At 43.6% G+C, this 15,708-nt stretch overlaps 1 protein-coding gene across 2 annotated transcripts; it reads right to left on the reverse strand.

Annotated features, from left to right (window-relative positions):
* Positions 1–405: 405 nt before the first annotated feature.
* On the reverse strand, positions 406–14,863 carry myh7ba (myosin, heavy chain 7B, cardiac muscle, beta a). Of its 2 annotated transcripts, XM_025907452.1 has the most exons (44): positions 14,795–14,863; positions 14,361–14,509; positions 13,745–13,848; positions 13,498–13,641; positions 13,191–13,347; positions 13,033–13,060; positions 12,662–12,769; positions 12,077–12,080; positions 11,881–11,973; positions 11,701–11,764; positions 11,522–11,620; positions 11,332–11,435; positions 11,092–11,230; positions 10,864–10,982; positions 10,434–10,583; positions 10,019–10,189; positions 9,766–9,945; positions 9,534–9,666; positions 9,364–9,440; positions 8,933–9,020; positions 8,721–8,838; positions 8,499–8,622; positions 7,912–8,048; positions 5,857–6,112; positions 5,515–5,757; positions 5,191–5,367; positions 4,945–5,090; positions 4,759–4,849; positions 4,292–4,681; positions 4,085–4,211; positions 3,880–3,998; positions 3,569–3,765; positions 3,293–3,476; positions 2,956–3,121; positions 2,733–2,857; positions 2,536–2,651; positions 2,263–2,455; positions 1,972–2,175; positions 1,760–1,885; positions 1,465–1,635; positions 1,262–1,366; positions 1,089–1,184; positions 771–905; positions 406–520 (listed from the first exon to the last, which is right to left on the reverse strand). In XM_025907452.1, the coding sequence occupies exons 2-44, from the start codon at positions 14,455–14,457 to the stop codon at positions 509–511; spliced, it is 5,817 nt and encodes a 1,938-aa protein (XP_025763237.1). In that variant the 5' UTR covers positions 14,458–14,509; positions 14,795–14,863; the 3' UTR covers positions 406–508. The 2 variants fall into 2 exon arrangements, with proteins under 2 accessions (XP_025763237.1, XP_019214190.1); XM_019358645.2 differs by lacking the exons at positions 12,662–12,769; positions 13,498–13,641; positions 13,745–13,848; positions 14,361–14,509; positions 14,795–14,863 and having other exon boundaries at positions 12,057–12,080; positions 13,191–13,265.
* Between the last annotated feature and the right edge of the window lie 845 nt (positions 14,864–15,708).

Below are 15,708 nucleotides of genomic sequence, written 5' to 3' on the forward strand. Positions count from 1 at the left end.
TTTTTTTTTTTTTTTTTTTTTTTTTTTGGTGGGAGGGGGTGAAGGAAGATGATTGTATCTCACTAGGATTGACGGCATCTATGGGGTTTGTGCGACAAACAGCATTTCAAAGATGCTGACAGTGAGTAATGTTGTGTACAATCTGTCGTAAAACAGCTTTAGGAAACTATTTTTCATCTTTATGGTTAATCTCTAACCCTGTTCAACTCACAAAATCTGTTCCACATTCTAATAAACACTTCGCTAACAAACTTACCCTCATGCTCCTGCTCTAATGCTGGTATTCAAGTTTAATTTCCTTATTTAACAGCTGTTTGTCAAATTAATCATATAATAAATTCTTCTTTAGACGGTCTCTGTTGAATCGCATCTCTCTATCACATTCACACACACACAAAAGACGCATTTAAAGGTTTAAAAGTCTTTATTTGGAGGGTGCGCTATCACAGTCGGTGCACAGCTGTTGCAGCTGGCTGACTGTCGTAGGTTTGAGGGCAGCTTTCTTCCATCACTCGGCCAGCTGAAATGCACGAGACAGTGATGTTTGTTAGCAACAACATACACAGTGTCGGAGTCCCTCATAACCGTGCTACAGATCACATGAGGGCTAAAGTGAGTTCATCTTTAACAGAGGATTACATCTAGTCTCTTCTAAAATTAGTCCATGCTAGGAAGCCCGCTGGCTAATTTTAAAATATTCTTCCAAAGGTCATACAATTCCATTCTGCAGTGAGCTGTAACAAGAAATGCATTGTGGGTTGTTTACCGACCTTGGTGCCTTGATCCCGGGTGCGGGTCCGCAGCTTGTTGACCTGCGATTCAGCCATATCGGCCCTCTCCTCTGCATCGTCGAGCTCATGCTGGAGTTTCTTGTACTTGGACATGTTGGTGTTCGCCTGATCTTCCTGTGTAAAAGAAAACCAAGAAAAATATTCCATTTAGACCAAACTAAAAGATCTTTGAGTGTTATATAGACATTTTCAGTCTGGTGGCGCACAGAAAAGCTCAGAAATTTGTCGTTTAAACAACATCACTTAGAATCATCGCTTCGATTACAGCTTTCATTTACTGTCAAACGGAGAACTCACCGCTTCTTCAGCCTGTCTCTTGTAACTCTTTACTTTGGCTTGCAGCTTGTCGATGAGGTCTTGCAGGCGGACCAGATTCTTCTTGTCCTCCTCAGCCTGCAGAGAAACAAAGGTAGGTCTTATTTCTTATTTGCACACCTTGGAGTGCTCTGTGTGCACACGCAGTGAGTTACCTGGTAGGAGAGCTCTTTGATTCTCCTTTCATACTTGCGCACTCCCTTCTGATACTCTTGGCTCTTCTTTTGCTCAGACTCCAATTCGTTCTCCAGTTCTTTGACCTACCATTGCAATAAGCAAATGACCAAAACTCACTCCAAAGTAAAGCACGTGGACGAGTGACTATGTAAATATGCAGTTGACTGATGTGATTTCCTACTCTGGCCTCCAGCTTCTGAACTTGCTTCTTTCCACCCTTGAGGGCAATCTGCTCAGCCTCGTTCAGACGCATCTGCAGGTCCTTTATGGTCTGCTCCATGTTCTTCTTCATCCTCTCCAGATGCGCACTTGTGTCCTGCTCCTTCTTCAGCTCCTCTGCCATCATGGCCGCCTACAAATGCAGAAAATCTCTGTTAAACTGGCAAATCTAACTTAATTACAACCAGTGAAATGCATAGTCCTATGCCACAGATGTATACAGTTGCATTTGGTATTTTGGTTTTTCGGGCACTTACATCAGTGATGGCCTTTTTGGCTTTTTCTTCTGCATTACGGCACTCCTGTACGGCATCATCCACCTCATTCGACAGCACCGACAGATCACCCTCCAGCTTCTTCTTCTGGTTGATCAGCCCAGTGTTCTGAAACGGAAAACTCCTTTTAACATTTAAAGTACAAGACTGAAACTAGTGCTATCTTAAAAAAACATCTAATATTTTCTTCCAACCTGAGAGTGCAGCAGGTTGACTCTTTCAGTAGCCTCGAGCAGGTCGTGTTCTGCCAGCTTGCGTGAGCGGTCATTCTGCTCCAGCATGGCCCTGAGCTCCTCCACTTCGGCGGTGAGCAGGTTGTTTCGACGCTCTGTCACTGCAACCTGCTCCTTCAGCTCCTCGTTCTTGTGGGTGGTCTCATCCAGCTCTAGCTGAGTGTCCTGGAGTCACGCGTCAGGTGGAGAAAGTCATAAGCGTGCAATGGCGCATCAGGTGAGCTCACTAACTGGCTGTAGATATGGACTTACCTTGAGCTGCACCTGTAGGTTTCTGAGGAGTTTCTGGGACTCCGAGGCCTGCCTGTTAGCGTGGTTCAACTGCACCTCCATCTCATTCAGGTCGCCTTCCATCTTCTTCCTCAGGCGCACTGCCTCGTTGCGAGACTTGGCCTCAGCATCCAAGGTAGCCTGCATAGACTCCACCGTTTTCTGGTGGTTCCGCCTGAAAAGGAGAAACAGGCGCAAGTAAAAAACTCCTGCAGATCAGAGAGAGTGTAATTGAGCTTTATCTAGAAAACCCACCGAAGATTGTCAATTTCTTCATCCTTCTCCGCTAACTTCCTGTCAATATCAGCTTTCATCTGGTTAAGCTCCAGCTGGATCCGGAGAGTTTTGCTCTCTTCGTGTTCCAGAGTAGCCTGAGACAGACAGATGGAGCATTAAAGCTTTAGGAGACTGTTCTTAAGGAATATTGCACATAAACGCAGAAAACTGCTTACTTCAGCTTCCTCTAGTGCAGCTTGAATCTCACTTTTCTCGATGTCCAGACCCTTCTTTATCTTTTCCAGCTCGTGGATGGTTTTTGTTCCCTGACTGATTTGATCTGAAAGGTCAGCAATCTCCTCTGGTGGAGAAGAAATGTGAAAGTATTATATTTGAATTTACGTCCAGGGAAAACCTTTCTGTAAATTCCCGCTGAATTTGTAATGATGCCATGTGTACCTTGGAGGTTCTTGTTCTCCCTTTTGATGGTCTCCAGATGTTCTAAGGTCTCCTCATAGGTGTTCTTCAGTTTAAAGAGCTCTGTGCTCCGGCCACGAGACTCTTTTTGAGAGGTCTCCAGCTCTGACTGGGACTCTTCGTACTTCTGCTTCCATTCAGCTAGCACCTGGAAGGGACAATCAAAGGTTTTCTTTGGCTCTTTATTAGCATTGCTTCTCAGGGGGTCTAGATTGAGGTGCAAAAATAGGGTGATATTCCCTAAAAAAGGCAAAGATAATTCAACAAAGTAGGTCACATCAGGAATGCAGTACTGATGATGCAGGGTCCTTGTCAGTACCTTGTCAAAGTTCCGCTGCTTTCTGTCCAGGGCAGCAGCCGCAGCATTGGCACGTTCCAGATCAATGACCAGGTCTTCGATCTCTGTCTGGAGTCGATGTTTCGTCTTCTCCAGGGAGGAGCACTTGGCATTGGAAGCTTCTACACTCTCTTCAGCCTCCTGCAGGCGTGCCACCAGCTTCTTTCTAATGAGAGGCAAACAGAACTGAAAGTCAGCTCTCCAAATAATCGTGTGGCGCCATCGAATTCTGCGAGTTAAAAACCAATTCACGCTCACTTGGCTTCCTCCAGCTCCTCAGTCCTCTGGATGGCATCAGTTTCATACTTTGTCCTCCACTGAGCCACCTCAGCATTGGCTTTGGACAGAGCTCTCTGCAGGTCAGCCTTGGCCTCCTGCTCTTCATCGTACTGCTCTCTTAGGAGATCGCAGTCGTGCCGAGACGATTGGAGAGCGTGGGCCAAGGCGCTCTTGGCCTTAAGAGATCAGTTATGATGGTAGAAAGGAGTTAATTTAACTGGAGGAACTCTCAACACACGCCGATTGAGCCGGTAAGTTTTGACTGACGAACTGATAAATTGGGAGCTGACCTTATTCTCCTCCTCAAGCTGTTTCTTGAGCTCCTCCACGCTCTGGCTGAAGGAGTTTTTGGCACGTTGGAGCTGGGACACCATGCCCTCTCGCTCTTCAAGTTTCCTGCCCAGCTCGGCTGCATAGTGGAGTTAAGCAGTTACAGGCATTACTTATGAGTCTATGAAATCTGTGAGATTTTCAGATCAAATTACAGCCTCTTACCGCTCTCAGCCTGAGCACGGGCCTTTTGTGTGCTGGTTTCACTGAGCTGCCTCTGGAGCTCCTCCACCTTGGCTTTAGCCTCGTTCATTTGATCTTCATAGAGTCGGCACGTCTTCTCTGAAGTGGCCTGTTGAGTAGATGGAAATTCTTTGATTTCGCCACAGATATAAATGGAATTCCCGTACTAGTTTAAATCTCTATCTATACCTTGCCCTTGGAGAGCTGCTCCACAGTCGAGGCCAGGTCATCGGCCTCCATCTTGGCCTCGCTCCTCTCTTTCTCCAGTTTCTGCTTAACCCTCTGCAGGCTGTCAATCTGCTCGCTCAGCTCTGCGACGGTGTCGGCGTGCTTCTTCCGCAAAGCTGCGGTCGTGGCCTCGTGGTGCAGCATGGCTTCCTCCAGGTCCCGCCGCAGCTTCAGAAAATCCGCCTCTCTCTTCTTGTTCATCTCGATCTGGGCCGAGGTGGCTCCACCGGCCTCCTCCAGGCGCTCGCTCAGCTCCTCCAGCTCACGGGCCACGTCCCCGCGCTGCTTCTCCACTTTAGCCCTGTAAGCCCTGTCGGCCTCTAGCTCCTCTTCCAACTCCTCGATGCGAGCCTGGAGAAAAGCAACAGTCAGTTACTTTGTGATGGTGGCTCACATCTGCTCTACTAGAAGCTAAGGCTCATTTTCACCTGCAGCTCCTTTATCTTCTTCTGAAGCTGGTTGGCCAATGCTTGCTCATCTTCTATCCTTGTGCTCATTTCGTTCATTTCAAAGTCTTTTCTGTTGGGAAAATGTTCGGGAATCATTCTATCATTCACTCTTTATAGTTTAAAAGATGGGATCATGTTTATCTGCGACTATGGGACAATCCTCACTTTTTCAGCTTCTCTTCAAGTTGCTGTTTGTCATTCTCCAGGTCCATCACAGACTCTAAGGAGAGCTTTAGATCTCCCTCCAGCTTACGTTTGACTCGTTCCAGGTCCATACGTAGCTTTTTCTCTTGTTCCAAAGAGCCTTCCAGCTGATGAACCACAGAAAGAAAACATCTTACAATTATGCATATTACACATAGACTAAATGGTGTAACAGCACTTTGCTTCTGTGTTTTGTCTTAAACTCACATCATCTACTTGTTGCTCCAGCTTAGCCTTTGCTTTGGTCAGAGTGTTGACTTTGTCCTCCTCTGCCTGTAGGTCATCCAGAGTCTGCTGATGAGCCTCCTGAAGAGCCTTCTTCTCCTTGGTCAGCTTCAGTATGGTTTCATCCAGAGCCGCCATTTCCTCAATGAGGTTTTTCACCTGCGAAATAAAAAGATTAAAAATGAGTTTAACAATCAGGCAGTGGGAAACTGAACTCATGTCCACTGTGCATGCTGTGGTCCTTTCTCTGGCTTCTTAGCGCCCCCTGGAGGAAGCTTACTGCTCTTTCTCATCCATTTTTCTTACCTTGTTCTCAGTGGCATGCTTCTCCTTTTCCACTTTAGCCAGGGTGATCTCCAGATCGTCTATATCCTTCTTCAGCTCAGCACACTCATCTTCCAGCTTGCGCTTCTTAGCAAGCACATTAGAGCTCATCTCTTCCTCGTCCTCCAGCCTTTCCAGGAGTTCCTTGACTTTGGCCTCCAGCTGGATCTTAGTCTTGATGAGCAGGTCACAGCGTTCCTCAGCGTCTGCCAGGTTGTCCTGCTCCTGTGAGGAAGAAAAAGTACATCTTTAGCAAATTTCTCACTACGCCAGTGTGTGTAAAGGCTGAATGTGTGAATACCGCACATCAGGAGAAAAACTTACGGCTTGCAGCTGTAGAGAGAGGTCATTCTTCTCTTGGATCAGGCTGACCTGCCGCTCTTCCAGCTCCTTCCGTTTCATTTCAGATTTTTCCAGAGCTTCCTTCAGCTTGGCTAGCTCCTCCTTCAAAGACGCCAGCTCTTTCTCGTTAGCGGCGCTCTTCAGGAGGGGTTTTATTTTGAAGAAGAGCTTCATCCAGGGCCAGTGCTTGACGGCGTTGAAGGCCCGGATGTTCCACTGGATGATCATCAGAGCCTCTCTGAAAACAAATACAAAAGGTTTTCTCAATACATTTATGTGAAATTAAAAGCAAATCTGAAATGTTACATAGAAAAAGGAAATCCCACCGAGGCAGGACTTTACTTTGCCGCTGCCAGGAGCTTCGTTTAAAACCTGTTGTGTAGCTAAATTAGTTTTATTTAACATAATTTGAATGACAAAAAAACTGTTTTAGTGTTCGATCACTTTTTCTATTAGTTTTAATGCTTATACAGCTTTAAGGTGGCAATGTTTTTGCCAGGGGTAAACTTTCAGAACGGATCTCTCAACACAAACAGCCACATCACAGTCATGTGACAATTTGACTGGAAAAAAAGGATATTTTCTATATATTTATGTGAATAAACACGAATTACATTTGTGTAGTTTTTATTTTTATTTCAATAAATTAAAAGTAAATCTAAATTTAGTTCTGTTCCCTGTGATCACTTCTACTGGGAGCATTTAATCAGGTAAAGATCGAGTAAAGAGAATCATATATCAACTAGAGAGCTAAAGCTAAAAGTGATATATTTGAAATGAATAAAAGGTGTAGAATAAATGGTTTAAACAGCTAAAAGCTACAGATAAGCAGTTCAAATAGAAAACTTAAATAAATGGATATATTAGGTAGCTAAAGTAGTGTCACATGATGCCATGTCTGCTCGAAGGTTCAGTGGATGCAAAGTGAAAGTTAAAATCCTAAATGTTATAACGCAGGGCGGTTAGGTCAGAGAGATTTATCCCGGGCTTTCCCCGTTTATTTATCGACTTCTTCTTGGCGCTTGATTTTTTGGCACTAACCCTGCGAGTATCCACTCCCTTGTATCTAATCATACACAGATGGATGCCACATGAAATCATACACCTAATGCTGCTTTTGATGTTTCACGACTCTGGCCAAACAGGGCAGCCAGATTGATTTAGTCTCAGCAGGATGGTGTCTCACAGCCCTAAATATGGACCCGGAGCAGATTAGTCAAGGACTTCGTGTCAATGTTTAGAGGGTTTGGGTGGGCGTGCGCTTGCAAGGGTTGGGAGGTGACTGAGTGGCGGTTGTGCGGGAGGGGTGGGGGGTTGAGGAGCTGATTGCATTTTTGACATGACTCCACGCTGGGTGCCTCTCAAAGGTGAGCGTTTGTGTTTATTTAGAAACTAAAGCCCTCTGTCCGACAGCCAGCTTTAATCCTCTGTCACCCGCCACATATCCCATCAATGCACACACTTAGAAGTACAGGCGCCGTGGACAAAAGGGGCCAGGGGCCATCGGGCATCCAGGGAAGGGGTGGGGTGAGAGGGGGGGTGGTGATGGTTGTATTTTTAGGGAGGCCCCGAGCAGCTGCCACTTGACACATGTCACCACCTGGCTCTGAGGACACCGTCCGCATTGTTTCATTTAGAGAAAGCGGAGGGAGAGAATGGCCAGAGACCTGCGAGCGTGGGGTGTGCGGGAGAGAGATGAAGGGGGCATGTAGCCCTTATTAACAGCAGGGCCACACGCATAACTGGTAACCGTACAAGGACAAGCACACGCCTCACACACGCCGATAACACTGCCCTTGCATGCCAAACATACTTGAGCGAGGGAGTGAACGATAAGGTATAGTGTATCACAGGCCGGGGGGCTCGTGGCTCACCGGGCTGCCATTAAACCTGTTCGGAGGAGCAACTGCTGGAGGTCTGCTTTTTGTACTCATGTCTTCACCTTCCTGTGAGGTGGAGCTCGAAGACTTGTGCTCATTAACACTCTTTCTCTTCTTTTAGAGTAATGAGCAAAATTACTATTTTTTTTTTTTTTACCTCCTTTCCCTCATCTTCAGCAGCTCCATCCTCATGATTTTGCCACGAGCGGCCGCCTGGAACAGCGTCAAGACTTTGGCCAAACGCTCATCCCTCATCTCTTCGAGGTGACCCAGCAAGCCTGCTTTGAAGAACACCTACATGAAAAGAAACAGTGTTTTAATTACAAAATACAAATTAAGAAGTGTGGATTACAAAGATTTTTATTTGCATAATCAAATGGTCAATTAACTTTCAATTTCTAAAATCATTTTAACTTTGACACAGCCATGCAAGGAATACAGCCACAATAAAAATGTACTAATTAAAATATATTCATATAAATTCATATTTGTATTAAAGAAAAACACAAATTCTTATAAATAAATGCATTTGAATTGTTAAATTGTTTAATAGCTAATATTTTAAAAAATCTGTGTTATACACTTTATTAGCATTTTCATTCACTATTATTATTAATTTTAATTGATCCCTTTGTGTGTAAACATGTATATGGAGTATTTTATGTACTGTTTGAATTTAATCTTAAAAAATGTACTGTGTATAGATTATGAGAAACTTGGAAAAAAATACAATAAAATAGACACCTTTGTGTGTCCAAATCTGTACTGGCTGTGGTCGATGTCCAGGGAGGCCAGCAGCTTCTCCGCTGCTTTCCTGCTGTCCACAAACTTATCATCTGGGATGGCATGTGGGTTCAGGATGCGGTAGCTGATTGAATGATTACAAAACAAAAAGGATATATACATCACATATATATATCACATATATCTCTTATGTGATCTGAGTGATGTGTGCACATATCTTACCGCTGCTTGAACTCGGCGTAGAGGATCCGGTTGGGAAAGCCCTTCCTGCAGATTCTGATGCCTTCCAGCACGCCGTTACAGCGCAGCTGGTGCAGCACAAGAAATGCATCCATGATCCCTGTGCAGAACAGGTTTCAAACATGAGTCGTGGTGTCCAAAAGTCCATAGTTTTGAATCAGCTGGTAATATGTGATGATTACGTTTTGCTTTACCTGGAGTCTTGGTCTCATTAGGGATGATGCAGCGAACAAAATGGGGCTGCGTGCTCCGGAGGTTGGTCATCAGCTTATTCAGATTTTCCTGCAGGAACAAAGAATCACAGCAAATCCAAACAAATGAGTGAATAAAAATACTTTGAATATTCTGTTAAAATACCAAAGACAGACCATGCAAAACCTGTTACTCTGTGACGCTCACGTGAGAAATCCATGAAGTAAAGAAGAGAGGAGCCAGCACAGACTTAAAGTGATGTTCATGTGATCATTGCCCTAAACATCACTGCAAGTCTTAACTGCCTCCGTCCCCACGCTCCAGTGACATCCACAATTTTGCACTAAACACCTGCATTAAAGCCTCTCGATGCATTCGCTTTCAGCTTCAGTGTGTTTTTCCACAAGCCCTGCAGCAGCCACATCAGCCTCACCTTATGAAGCTGGGACACAGTCTGGAAGGAGGCTGCCTTCTTCCTCTTTTCCTTGCCACCTGCCTTGGGGTCGGGCGCTGCAAGGGTGTCAAAGGAAGGATTACTAAATTAATAAATGATTAAAACATCATTTATTCATTCTTTAGTCATCCATCAGAATCCAGCTGTACCTGAGTCAGAGCCAACGTAATTCTCATACAGAGAAGCGAGCAGCTTGTTGGCGGACTTTTGGAAACAAGCCACCACTGTCTCATTCAGTGGGTCCTTATTTTTGTCTAACCAGCCAAAAATATTGTACGGTACCTACAAATAAACAAACAAAAAACAAACAAAATGCAAATGAATAAACATTTAAATGTTAAATGTTATCTTGTAGAATTGCTCTTGTGAAAACCAACTTACTACTCCAGCGTAGTGCACCAGTTCAAAATGGGCCTCGAACTTGCGCTTCTTGTCTGGCCGTGGTTTTTGGAAGTTTGGTGACTTGCCAAGGTGATTGTCATACATCTTGGCTTTAAAGCTGTTATCTGAAGCCTTTGGGAACATGCACTCCTCTTCAAGGATGGACATGATGCCCAGCGGCTGCACCAAACACAGCGTGTTAGTCTCTATAAGCCCTCACATGTAGGCTGTAAGAGTACAACGCTGTGCTCACCTTTTCAATGAGATCAATGCACGCTTGAAGGTCCAGCCCGAAGTCGATGAAGGTCCATTCGATGCCCTCTCTCTTGTACTCTTCCTGCTCCAGGATGAACATGTGGTGGTTGAAAAACTGTTGCAGTTTCTCATTCGTGAAGTTGATGCACAGCTGCTCAAAGCTGTTGAGCTTCAATGGAAGAAAAAGAAGAGAAAAGAACAGGTGTTCAGAGGAGACACCACAGGAGCATGAAAAACAGGAGAAACTGTTACAGATCAGCCTGCAGCGTTGCCGAGTGATTACAGTGAGAGCTACGGTGAGGAACGATCAGGTTATAAAAAGACGTATCATCACGCAAGTGTTGAACTAGTTTTATTTTTTCAACTTTTATCTGTATTGACTGTTATTTGAATTTTCATGCAGATCAACTCACATCAAAGATCTCAAACCCTGCAATGTCCAGGACTCCTATGAAGTACTGGCGAGGGAGGGAGGTGTACAGGGTCCGGTTGATGCGCCCCACGAGCCATTTGAACATGCGGTCATACGTGGCTTTGGCTAAAGCTCCGACTGCATAGGTAACCTTCAGCACCCACGCACAGTTACACACACACACAAAGAAGGAACACTGTCATTCATGTGGATGGCCTCTGTTGCTTGGATACCATATTCTAGCGTGTGTTGAGAGGTGAGTGTGTTGACTGAGGATTAAGAAGCCGTCCTTCCATTAGCCTAGCCGTAGGAGAGCAACCACTGAATTTTTACTCCACTGTACTAACAGATGTTTATATGATTATTATGGGGTGGATTATGCCTCTTTATGCTAAACAAAAACACAGACATCAGACACTACGTCTCCTCACCTGTTCAACATTCTGTCCCTTCACAACATACTCATTTCCCACCTTCACCCTCGGGTGGAGGAGGCCCTTGATGAGGTCAGCTGAACTGACTCCCATCAGGTATGAGGCTTTGTCTGCACCTGGTAGCAGAAAAGGAGATGAAAAACGAGTGAAACATGACCCCTGTTTTAACTGTACGGTTTCTTTTAGTACTTTTATGCCCACTCCTCGCAGACTACAGGTTCTTACTTTCAGTGCCGTCGGCCTCCGCCTGTTCCTCGCGCTGCCTTTGCTTGAATTTCATGTTGCCAAAGTGCATGATGGCTCCGACTATTTTATAGCAGCCGTACTTCTCCTCTGGTAGGAAGCCCAGGATGTCCATGGCACGCTGTAAGAGATCAAGAAAGCAAAGCTCACACCTTTGCAAATCTATTCAGCGTACTTTTTTTTTTTTTTTTTTTTATCAGTGAAGGGAGGATAAAAGTTTACATCAGTGGCCATCAGCTCCAGCCCATCATCCAGGTTCTCCACAGTCGTCACACCCTGGGAGCAGAAGTGGTAGTCGTATGGGTTGGATGACACCAGGAGCATGTCTGGAAAAAGAAGGTTTTTAAAATCATTTTGCAGATCAGCAGTAGTACACAGTATCTAAATATCCAAAGTAACCAGAGTAACTAACCTAAGAGTTCTGGTTTCTTCTGTGACATGATCTGGTAGTAGATGTGGTAGCTTCTCTCCCCGGGCTGCTGGAATATAACTCTGGATTTTTCCAGAAGATCTGAAGGACATGTTTGTGTGGGACATGAAACAAACTGAGAACTGTGTGGTTTTAATCACTCTGTGCTTTTATTTACTCACATATGTCAATGTCAGCTGAGGCCAGTTTGCCAGTAGGACCAAAGTGGATCCTAATGAATTTGCCCTGCAGAAATAAGAAATCATCGAGTGTTAAAATAAATAAACACCATTAAGAGAATTCCAAACCTGTTTCAATCCATAAACTCTGTTTTAGACTAAGTACAGTTTCCAGGTACTCACAAATCGGGATGAGTTGTCATTCCTTAGCGTTTTGGCATTACCAAACGCCTCCATGGCAGGATTCGCCTCAATGATCTGATCCTCCAAAGTCCCCTGCAGAGAAAAAAAAGTGTAATATAAAAAATGCCAACACAAAGTATTTTTGACAGTTGTGTTTATTTTGCTGCTAAACTCACCCCAGTTTTGGTTGCAGGACCTTGCTGTAAAGGAAGAAGGTGAAAAGAGTGTGAGTGTCATATCACAGAAAGCATGACAGAATAATGCTCTCACAATCAAAGGGGAACACCATGATCGACTGGAAAATTAGAAACTTGGTGTTAAAGCTGTGGTAAAAAAAAAAAAAAAAAAAAAAAAAAAAGGCCACCATGTTTCTTATGATGAACGGAGGGAAGAAAAAGGGGAGCATCAAACAACACGGAAAAGTCCCCAAAAAATTAAAGCAAAGGGGGAAAAGAAGAGAAAATTAAAATTCTGAGCCATAAAAAAGGGAAAAGGGGAGAGGGAAAAATAAACGATTAAAAACAATAAGAAAGCAGAGTGGAGCAGTTGGAACACGACACATGAAGGTAGAGACTCAGACATGAATGTAATCAGTTCTCACATTCACCATGTTGACAGTGAGGAAAATGTATGGACATGGTTTTAAGGGTGTACACTGAAGGGGTCCTGGGACCAAAAAAAAGAGGAAGAAAATAGAAATTAAATGAAGCAAAAAAAAAAAAAAAAAAAAAAAAAAAAAAAAGATTAAAAAACAGGAGGAAACAAAAATACGGGTTGCCACATCGGCCTTACTCCTTTTTTGGCAGGTGTATCCCCGAGAGCTGCCACAATGGCAAAATACTGAATGACACGTTTCGTGTTGACAGTTTTGCCAGCACCGGATTCTCCGCTATAGGAGTGTAAAAAAATAACAAAGTGTACATACAAACAGACACAGTAAAACCTGCTCACAAAACTGGTACATGTACACTGCATGTGGTGAAAAAATTAAAAAGGAAGGAACAAGGTTCAGTCAGAGAAAAGCAAAAAATGGAGGAAAAAACAAAAAAAAATCTAATCTTTAAAATTGTTGTATGTGTGTAAGATGTGTATTTCTTCCCAAATTTGTGGCTTGAAACAAGACCATTAAAAAAAAAAGCAGGTGAAACTTACGTGATGAGCATGGATTGATTCTCTCGATCTGATGGAGACAGAATAAATGTGTGTTTATATTTAAAAAAGACACCACCGCTGCGTTAGACCACTTTACAGAGTTATTTCATATGTCCGTGTGTGTGTGTGTGTGTGTGTGTGTGTGTGTGTGCACTCACTGCGAAGCATGTCATTGTAGGCATTGTCTGCAATCGAGTAGATGTGCGGCGGTGCCTCAGAGCGGCGTTTGCCTTTGTAGGCAGCCACCACAGGAGCTGTGTAGACAGGCAGCCATTTATATGGATTCACTGTCACGCAGAAGAGCCCCGAGTAAGTCTGAGGAAACAGAGGGACATGACACAAGATACCTAAAACCGTCTTTCTACTGACAGGCTGACTTCACACAAGCTCACAGCTGAACTCTGGATAATCTTGCCACTTAAAGCAACCTGGAAACATGGCATCCCTAGGTGCTGAGATACTTACATAGATCATCCAGGCGCTGTAGCGTCTGCGCAGGTTGTGAAGCACAGAGGCCTCGTTGAGGTGCGTCAGCATGGCCATGTCTTCGATCATGTCATACTTTGGAGGGTTCATTTGCTGGATGTCACAGTCCTTCACTGTCAGGGTCTGAGGCGATGGACACACAAAGACATGAGAAGGAAATCCTGCAGATACAGTTAAAGTCGTGAGAAGATGTGTCAGTAGGTACCACAGAGGGATGGACATTTACCCTGCCATCTTTGGTGTCAACAATGACTTTGTCACCGCTGACCTCCTTGATCTCGATCTCAATGTAAGCCTCTTTTTCATCCGGGATCCAAGCTCGCTTCTTACCTGGCAGAGGTGTAGAGAGAGAGGAGAATTATTGAGAGGATTGGGGGAATTATTGATAATAAAACCAAATCTCCAAAATTTTAATAAACATTTAATTAAGCAGATTTAAACAAAAATAATAATAAAATATAAAAAATGTAAATGCAAAGTTCAAATCAAACTTTGAATAAAATATGAATAACTAATAACTAACTAACTAATATATGTTCTGTTATGTTAGGATGCATTTGTTGCGATCACAATGATGTCAAATCCAAAACATAGTTTACGCATTTTTTTTCTTGTTTCAAAACTGTTTGTTTTATCCCTTTAAAAACATTACATTAAACACAGCTTTGTTACTAAAACGAAAAGGCCTAATCACACAACACCAGATGGATTTCTCCTTTTTTTAAAAACTTTGATCCAAATTTAAGACAACATCCAAAACTAAATACGTTTTTAAAAGAATATTTCTTAAGTGAAGCGATCTTTAAGGTTTAGTTCCTCTGAAGTCTCCTTAAAAGGCCTACCGTCAAAAGCCGCGGTTTGCACCGCCAGCAGCTCCAGATCAGATTTGCGTAAAAACGGCGAAGCCTCTCCAAACTCATTCAAGTCAAAGCGCGACATGGTGGCAGCTCCTCGCCGGCCCCGAAAACCGGAGGCACCAGTTGAAGAATTTCTTTGATAAGAAGACAGATCTTTGCATTAAGGTCAGTAGCTCATTACATGTCAAAGCGCCTGTGGTTACTTCAGTTTCCACAACGGGATGAAACGAAAACAGCCTGTGCGCAAAGAGCGCAAATCCGCTACTAGAAAATTAGAAGAAAACTACAGAAGTGTAAAGACCGTTAACCGACGAAGCGAAGGCAAACGAGATTACTTTACTCTTAAAAATTAAATTAAATTGGGACTCATTAAAAAGGCAGACAATCCCCGGGCGCAAAATGCGCAAAGTTCAACCTACCAAACAGAGGCAAAAAGTTGTCCACTGACCTCAGAAAGAGCACAACGAAATAACTGCTTACTGGGATGTGCCCTCCTTTATACTGTTTTCCTCAAGGTCACGGTCAGTGGACATTTGTCCCTCATTAGCATATGCCACCTCCTCCGACTCCTATTGGTGCGGGGCGCCTGTCTCAATTGACACAAAAGGAAAGCTACGTTTTTGTCATTGCTCTGAACTCAAGCCGGCTATTTTTGTATCCCAGTTATTTTATGCACTGTACACACAGCGAGGGAGTGTTAGAGAGTTGCATTAGGAGCATCCTGGAGGGGGGGATTATTCTTTTCCTTTATGCAGACTCTGAAGGGCATTGCATCATTACCTCTACCATGAAATAATATGTATAAAAGACAACAACAAAAACAGGAAGAATCAGAGAGACAGAGATAAAAACAAACAAACAAACGAAAACAACAACACTAAAACAGAATCAAAGTTACAGCCAAGACTTCATAATTCATCTTCTCAACTACTTAACTTTTGTTTGACCCTACATTTAACCTCTTGCGTGACTTTCATGCTGTGAACTCACGTTGGCCTCTAAGTAATAGTCATGCAGCCTTTTTGTTGTCAAGTGCTGCCAGGGATGTTTGCTATTGTGTGTGGCCACAGAGGATGCAACCTTAGAAGAGATTATTTCAGGAGCTGTGTGGCATTAAACATGTTACTATAAATATCCAACATTATATTAATAGAGAGAAACATGGCGCAGGGTTCACAATAAAGAGCCTCATGTGAATTTAAAACCAATAAATGTTTCGATTTATGCCCAAAAAGTGTTGAAAAGAGTCACAGTTTCATTTTTTTCTTTATTAATCATTTGTTTTTTCTGCGGAGCTGATGCCAGGAACATGTTTGGATTTACCACACCGAGC

Source organism: Oreochromis niloticus, linkage group LG5 (assembly GCF_001858045.2).
Source record: "Oreochromis niloticus isolate F11D_XX linkage group LG5, O_niloticus_UMD_NMBU, whole genome shotgun sequence".
In the NCBI taxonomy this organism is placed as follows: domain Eukaryota; kingdom Metazoa; phylum Chordata; class Actinopteri; order Cichliformes; family Cichlidae; genus Oreochromis; species Oreochromis niloticus.

Bases quoted from the DNA above. Each gene is read 5' to 3' on its own strand.
- myh7ba (XM_025907452.1), bottom strand. From the start codon at position 14,457: ATGTCGCGCTTTGACTTGAATGAGTTTGGAGAGGCTTCGCCGTTTTTA. The intron at 8,839-8,932 runs GTAAAGCAAAAC...TGTTCTGCACAG, and splicing joins TAATGAGACCAAGACTCCAG to GGATCATGGATGCATTTCTT. The intron at 5,368-5,514 runs GTAAGAAAAATG...TTTATTTCGCAG, and splicing joins AGCATGCCACTGAGAACAAG to GTGAAAAACCTCATTGAGGA.